The 7,593-nt window shown below is 45.3% G+C and overlaps 2 protein-coding genes across 3 annotated transcripts; both read left to right on the top strand.

Annotated features, from left to right (window-relative positions):
* The first annotated feature begins 1,839 nt into the window (after positions 1–1,839).
* On the top strand, positions 1,840–4,168 carry CG31664 (uncharacterized protein). 2 transcript variants are annotated; one of them, NM_001370002.1, is made up of 5 exons: positions 1,840–2,011; positions 2,066–2,353; positions 2,436–3,154; positions 3,207–3,578; positions 3,645–4,168. In NM_001370002.1, the coding sequence occupies exons 1-5, from the start codon at positions 1,862–1,864 to the stop codon at positions 3,934–3,936; spliced, it is 1,821 nt and encodes a 606-aa protein (NP_001356905.1). In that variant the 5' UTR covers positions 1,840–1,861; the 3' UTR covers positions 3,937–4,168. The 2 variants fall into 2 exon arrangements, with proteins under 2 accessions (NP_001356905.1, NP_001356883.1); NM_001370001.1 differs by having other exon boundaries at positions 2,439–3,154; positions 3,645–4,067.
* An 840-nt stretch (positions 4,169–5,008) lies between these two features.
* On the top strand, positions 5,009–7,084 carry CG31933 (uncharacterized protein). The gene has a single exon (NM_164441.2). It carries the CDS (start codon positions 5,049–5,051, stop codon positions 7,068–7,070), a length of 2,022 nt encoding a protein of 673 aa, NP_722734.1. The 5' UTR covers positions 5,009–5,048; the 3' UTR covers positions 7,071–7,084.
* Positions 7,085–7,593: the final 509 nt, after the last annotated feature.

The raw sequence follows: 7,593 nt of genomic DNA, 5'->3' as shown, positions 1-7,593 counted from the left end.
TTTCTGTTGTTGTTGCTGTTGTCGTCGTCAGGTCGCGGTTAATTATGTTTTTTGTATGTCCTTACGCATACCAAGAGGCAAAGGACGACGCGTCGTTTCTCCTATGTAACGATGTGTGCGTTTGGGTGTGCGGCGTGTGTGTGATTATCGTCTCGGATTTAATGCGCACTTTGATGTGAAACATTGCTAATTTGGCTTTTTATGTTCTCGTCGGTGATGCTCATTTCCCCTAACTCGGTCCTGATTGCTGTTGTTTTTGTGGTATTTTTAAAGCCGCATAAATGCTGGCGACCATTTTTCTTGTCCTACGTTTCAATTATGTGTATGCTAAATAGGTGTAATACGTCACAAAGGATTCTCAATAGAGTGACAAACAGTAGCAAAAAACCAAAATGAAAGCGCACTTTACGATTGAGCACGCATCTTCTAATACCTGATATCCCCGCCCATGACCTTTGACACCGACTGATGATTTTATGAATACGTCTTATCCCGTACTTAACTTGGCAATTTACTTCAATTTCCCCCTGTTCAAGTGGATTCCACCTTAAAGCAACTTTCATCCATTAAGCTGCCACGGAAACTCCAAAGTTGGCGTTGTTTCAATTAATCCTTGGGGAAAAAACATTCTCCGCTTACAAAGTCAGACGATTTTTTTGTGCCGGGGCAATTTGTGAATTGTGAAAATTGATTTATGGCATTTTTGCACAGGCATCTCACATTTCACTCTTCACTTTTCGCTTTGCTGCCGATGACAGCCGACGCACAGCAGCCAGGTCAACAAAAAAAAAATTGAAGTCAGCACGGTGGAAAAAAGTAAGGGATATTGCAAAAAGTACGGCTAAAAGCTAAAACAAATGGCAGACATAAATCCATCATCATCAACATTATCGTGATGGCCGAGAAGCAGCCAAGCGTTTGAACAAATTGACTGCAAGCAATTCGGGCTAAGAAAGTGCAAAAAACGAGGAGTATAATTTAGACAAATATTGCTCATACGCAGTGGTGCCCATTAGGGAGCAGCTCGGGTACTTAATTTAAATAAATGGAGACAGAGTCAAAACCCTACCCAGTCCTCACACTTTCCCTAATAAATTGTAATCGACTTAATAGAGTGATTCATCTGACGGCAGCAAGTTATTACAAGTCCCAGCCACAAAACCAACTGAAAGTTTAATAACATTTATGGCCGCTGGCCAAATTAAGTGTAGCCATATCATTCATTCGCCCACACAGAGAGAGTTCATTTCAAAATCTCCTCGAATGGGATGTAAGACTTCACCCTTGGCCAGCTGCTGATAAATTGGTTTCATCTCAAAGTTTGGACCAGTCCATCCAGTCCAGTCCATCTGTATCGCAACTGAAATCCGCTCGTCGTTCGCTTAGTTTCGTCGTAATTTACTTACCAGAGGGCAAAAGCCAAGACCAGATGTTTGACTCTACACTTTAACCAAAATGTTTTGCCGCACTGCGGCGAACAATAACAGCAACAGACCAAAGCTAAAATATGCAAACAAATGGCTTAAACTGTTTTTAACCCCCGGGCTGACAACGAAAATTGCAGAATTTACTGACTATGACTGCGTTCACGTCACTAAAGCTATCCAAATGTTAGTTTGCAGTGCGAGTTTGGTATAATGCTCAATAAAAGCAGCAAGATTTCTGTTCCCATTGGGAATGCTTTAGAATTTAAGAGTATTTTTTAGCTATTCGATTCATCTTTATAATGAAACAATTGATAACCCAGAAGGGCAGTAGCCAAATCTGGCAGATAAGAGCCGCAGAACTTATAATACAGCTGTAAACCCAACAACTATTTAGTTTATTGAAAGCATCGGAACGAGAAGCTTCGACCGAACTAATGAATACGAGATGTACACTTTTATTCACTCTGGCCACGCTTTTGGCCTTTGGGAAACCCGCACATGCCTACAAAACGTATTATTTAATGGGCGAAGAAGACAAGATCCATTTGGACAAAATATTTAAGGAAATAGATAAATTGAATGATGTAAGTCAGCTAAAAGTTCATCTGTTCGTAATATTAATCTTACATCAATCCTAGCACACACATATTCCTGCCTATTCCATTGGATCAAACAACTATGTAAACGAAAGTGTCGTCGGTGTTTCTGATCTATTAGAAATGTTCTATACATTTAGTTGGATTTCGAAGCATTACAAGAAAATGAGAAAATTCGAGTCAGCTGAGTGGGAAAATGTCACACAACTGAACTTGGCCGAGGCGCAGGTATTTACTGGAGACGAAGGGAACCTTCAGTCTATGGAGAAAATTTACTTGAAATTCTTTGAAAAGGATGATCTCATCAGTCGAATGGCCTTGTTCAATCAGGTAATAATATAACACTTTGTCTCTGCCCTTAAAGGAATGAGAAACCACCTTTAGCTTCTATTCGCTAAATATTTTTTGAAAGCAGTTTCACCTCTACACCTGCAAGACGCCGCAATCGCCGCAGCAATTTCTTTACCACTTTTATGTGAAGTACATCATTCAAGAACTGAAGGCTCACGCGTTAGTAGAGTGGTCCTGGCTGTTGCTCAGGAAGTTTGGGCGAGGGGGATCCATCGAGGAGGAGCAGGCAAGCCGGGCAGCTTACAAGCGACGGACAGAGGGCACACTACCGAAGATCAAAGTCCTGATGAGCCAAGCAGATCGCTCCGTGTGGCGCTGTGATCCCCAGGAACACCAGTCAGGGGTCACCCATGAGGAGGTCACCCGCCTTCTGCAGGGTTACGTGGAGAATGAGGTGGACCTTAACAGCGATGGAGCGTGCAATCAGGAATGTGGTTACTACAAATTAGCCAAAAACGAGGGTTGCTTCGATAATAAGTTCTGTTCCGAGCAGCCAAAATGTACGGGCGGAGTTCATGATTGTCGCTTTGTGGAGTCGAACATGAAGATTTGTCAGGCGGAAAAGAACTCTAGCAGGCGGTACGAGTTCATAAAGTACGAAAGTGGCCTTGTTCATGGCAATGAGAAACCTTGTGCCACGTGGTTGAACAGTGCAAAGAGTTGGAATCGGTGGCTTTTCATGGAATGCAGCTACTGCCTTTGCTTGTGCGATGATCAGAGTCCTCAATCGGATCGGTACTTCAATCTGCGTCCTGTGATCGCCGATGTTAAAAATAACAGGTTAGTATAATGCTTATGTATATACTGGGTATATCCAATTTGCTCCTTACAGGGTCGTGGTGGGGCTCCGATTTGTGAAGAGGAATCGCATTTTTCACCTGCAAGTCCAAGAAGGTGAACTTCTGCCACTTGGAGACATCAACGGGACAACTCTTCGGTGGAAGCCCGTGGATTCGTACTCCATATCCGACAAGGATGTGTCTGAAAACGTTGACTACCATACACTAACCTACGAAAAGCGATCAATTGATCTGGGTGATCTGAATGCGAAAATAAATTCTGTGGTTACCGGCCTGCGCTTCCGAGTGTTTGGAGCCCATCTTCAACTGGAGGCCCAGTTCACCGCGGTTGAGTTTGAAAGCGGAAAGCTCATCGATCCGAAGAAGACCAGCCACTGGATCTCCATGGGCACCGATCAGCCGAGGTAAGTATCTACAACAATTGGGAAATATATGTGATTCATAGGTTCCATCACTGTCTTGTGCTTCAGGGAGAGACTGCCACTGATGGACGCCCAGGTATCCACTAAATCCTCAGTGCTCTCGATACCTTACCCTAGTGACAACCAGTTCATCGAATTCACCAACACGGGCTTCGTCCAGGATGCCGCCCAAAGAACGGTGCCCTTCATCGATATTCAGGACGTTGTATCGGACCCACCAGTTCCACTGTCCGGAATCGGAATTTACTATAAGGGTCAAGATGGCTACGGTGGTTTTTTGGCGCCACGAATCATTACCTACGATTTCACCTCATATGTTCAGATCCCAACATGGGAATAAACACATTTCAAGGATACTGAATGATTTCTTTCAATCAATGTGTACGGCATTATAATCATGTGTCTTATCAGTTGGTGCGGCCTAACGTTTCATTTCCTAGTAAATGGTTAAATACATTTAATATATAGCTTATCGCATTGTTTTGTATTTTCTATGTTGTACTTATTTTTTAATGATTCACAAATAGAATTCTAATCAAATGATATTCATATATTGTACTTCCAAGTTATTTAAAGCGAAGATTACTACAACATAAAACTTGCTACGTGGTTTAAAATATGATATTGTTGGATGCACCTCATTATTCATTTAGCTTTCGTTCACCAAAAATAATATGACAATGCCGCCAGCAGGTTCGACTTTAGTCTGACCCCTGGGAAGTCAGCTCTGTGAACCTTAACCCTCGTCGGCCTCATTCCCTTAACCCCCTGAGGCAGCAGCAGTTGGCCAGAAGCTGTGGCAAAACTCAGGATCTGAATCAAAGGACGAAGAGGAGAACATACTTTTTTGTCGCATGCTCCGCGAGTATTTCGACTGCATAAAATATGGAATTAAATTGCTAGCCAACAAAATGGCGCCTGGGAAAATGACAAAAATATGAGACAGGAGCGCAGGATCTCCATCCTTTCCCGCCATTTTCCCCCCAAAGCTCTTTTGGCACTTTGTTGCGAATTCTCTTGGCGCTGTCGAGTTGATGACTTGCAGCTGTCGCATTTCTTTTCAGACTTTAGCAACTGCAGTGGAACCAAACGAAACGGCTGTTGGCACCTGGTTAGCCACCAGGTGGATGTGAATGTGGACGAGGATGTGGATGCGAGAAATGGCATTTTATTTGACGGCAAACATTGCGGCACCTTGTGGGAAGTTACCATCGCACACTCTGCGAAACTTGAAGTTTTTCATAAAGGTACTTGGTTATACATGAAGGATTTGTATACCCTTAACTTGTGTTAACAGTTTTCACACTGTCAATACTAAAAGCCCTTGCGCGAATTCTACTCACTACTGGGCAAAGTTCTTCCAATCGTAGTGAGCATTGACATTCCCATCCTAATAACTTTTCTAAAATTAAACATCGGTTATCCCTAGTTGGTATCCTATACTGCCTAAATATGGGCGAAAGGAGCTTTCGAAAACTGGTATTAGGAGTTATCCTGACGACCATCATTCTCTATGCTCTGCTTTTTTTGGACACGCAGTGCTACGAGACTGGCGGAAAAATACATAATGCATTCTTTGTGAACACCGACGGATGTCGCATTATAGCCATGGATGTGATGAACCCGACCATTGCCAAGTACACCGACTGGGAGTGGAAGGACAAGAGGTTCTACCTGAAGTGCCCCCATCAGACCTGGTTCCGAACGGAGGTGGCGAACGGGGATTGGTACCTTAAGCTGACCCGCGACATCGACAGAATCTTGCAGGAAAGCGATCTGACCCACGACTGGCAGATAAAGTGCTATTGGTTCCGGATTAAAATAAAGGGGCGTTGGCGGGCCAAGATCTACGGTCCAACCATGTTCCCTCTGGAGTACCCGTATGCCCTGAAAGTCCCCAAAGGACTGAGGCACATGCGAGTCAAGTGCCTGAATACTTTCACAAACAAAACCTTGCACGATGATGCCCATTTCTTCATTCAACCACCACCTGAGAAGTTGTTGAAGAAACCTCCGGCGACCTTGAAGTACTGGGATGGGGAGAAACACTCGAGTGGTGCGACTTCACCCATTTCTGTGATGATTTTGGGTCTGGACTCCGTTTCGCATCTCAATTTGCTGCGCCAGATGCCGCGGACCGTGCGCTATATGCGCCAGAACATGTCGCAGGTGGAGTTCTGGGGCTTCAACAAGATCGGCACCAATACGTATCCAAACTTGATAGCTTTGCTGACGGGCCTCAGTGCGGCAGAGTCGGAGGCTTATTGGGTGCGGCAGAAATGTATGGATAACCTGCCTCTGATTTGGAAGGAGTTCAAGAGGGCCGGTTATAATACCAGTTTCGCCGAGGACATGGCCATATATTCCATGTTCTATTTCGGCAAGCCCGGCTTCAAGCGTCCGACCACGGATAACAATTTGCACGACTTCATGGTGGATCTCTATATCAATAGGCAGGCCAGTTCCGTATCAGATACACATTGCATGGGCGAAAGGGCCTTCATGGATATCCTCTTGGAGATGAACGATAGGCTGCTGCCCCACACGCAACGCTATCCCTTTTTCTCCTTCTATTGGTGGGCCAATGGCTTCCACGAGTTCTTCAACTCCCCCCGCCTGGCGGATGGAAGATTCGAGCGATTGCTGAGGAGCCTCGACGACGCCGGCATAACCAACAACACCATAATATTCTTCATGTCGGACCACGGCTTGAGATGGGGTCTTTTTCGCAGTAGTTTCCAGGGTATGATAGAGGACAGCCAGCCGTTTCTGTCCGTTTTGTATCCGAAGTGGATGAGATTAAAGTACCCCATGGCCATTAAAAGCCTAGTTGGCAATGCCCACAGCCTGGTAACCACCTACGACCTTCATGAGACCTTGAAGCATATCTTGGAACCGAGTTCCTTGGAGGATACGTCCATCACGCAGAAGACTGAAGAATTGTGGAAGCTGAAGGGTTCCCAAACCCCCAGGGCCGTTAGCCTCTTCTTACCCATTCCGCCCTGGAGGAACTGCAACACTTCCCACATCCCGAGTAAGTTCTGTCTGTGCCACAAGCAGATTCCCATTCCCGAGAGCAACCGAGTGGTGACGAAATCGGCCAGCATTATCATCGATTACGTAAATCAGTTGATGGTGGAATACCCCGTTTGCATACCCCTTCAGTTGGACTCGATCGAAAGTGCCTATTTCGCGGCTCCCCAGAGGGACGATGACTTCTACATCGAGAAGGGGCACAAGAACGTGTACCCCGAAAAAGGACCCTTCTGGAAGAAGCAAAAGTACGAGGACAGGGATATCGTGGTGCGATTGAAAACTAAGCCGGGCAACGCCTACTTCGAGGGAATGACCCGCAGGCAGGGCAGCAAACTCTCTCTCGTCGGGGAAGTGGTCCGCGTGGGGGGTGAAGGCAACAGGAACAACGACTGCATCGATAATCCTCTGCTGGAACCGTTCTGTCATTGTGCACTATAGGTTTTTAAATTCACAAAAAAAAATAAATAAACATTGCTTATTCTTTACTAAGAATATTAGTTGCTACTCCTAGAATTAAAGACTTAAGCATTTAGAAGCTTAGCGAACATCCCACCCACAGCCCACCGTTACCCTTCAGCTGCATCCAAACTAGCTCCAAGCCAATCCTTCGGGGCTCATCCTAAACGAAGAAGTGCCGTCAATAAGTTCTGGATGTGGCAGTAGCTCCACCAATTATCTGTGAGTTATAACTTTTGATTTTGCACGTCGAAGTTCTGCCAATTAGTGGCCACTGCCGCCGGGCAAGTCTTTAAAAGTTTGCCGCATGACTTGGCAGATGCCAATGGAGTGGACCACCTGCGGGCGGAACTTTGAGGGATATATAGGATGGGTGGACGGTATGCAGGTGGTCCAACTGCGATTCCGAACTAATGGCATAAGCCGCTTATGTACCATGTACTCGCACTCGCAGTTTGCTCTTACTTTTAACCCACTCACCAGCAAAACTTTTTTAGGATTATGG

The sequence above is a fragment of the Drosophila melanogaster genome, chromosome 2L (assembly GCF_000001215.4).
Source record: "Drosophila melanogaster chromosome 2L".
Taxonomy (NCBI): domain Eukaryota; kingdom Metazoa; phylum Arthropoda; class Insecta; order Diptera; family Drosophilidae; genus Drosophila; species Drosophila melanogaster.
The sequence above is the reverse complement of the archived record's forward strand: the minus strand, read 5'-3'. Positions and strand labels throughout refer to the sequence as shown.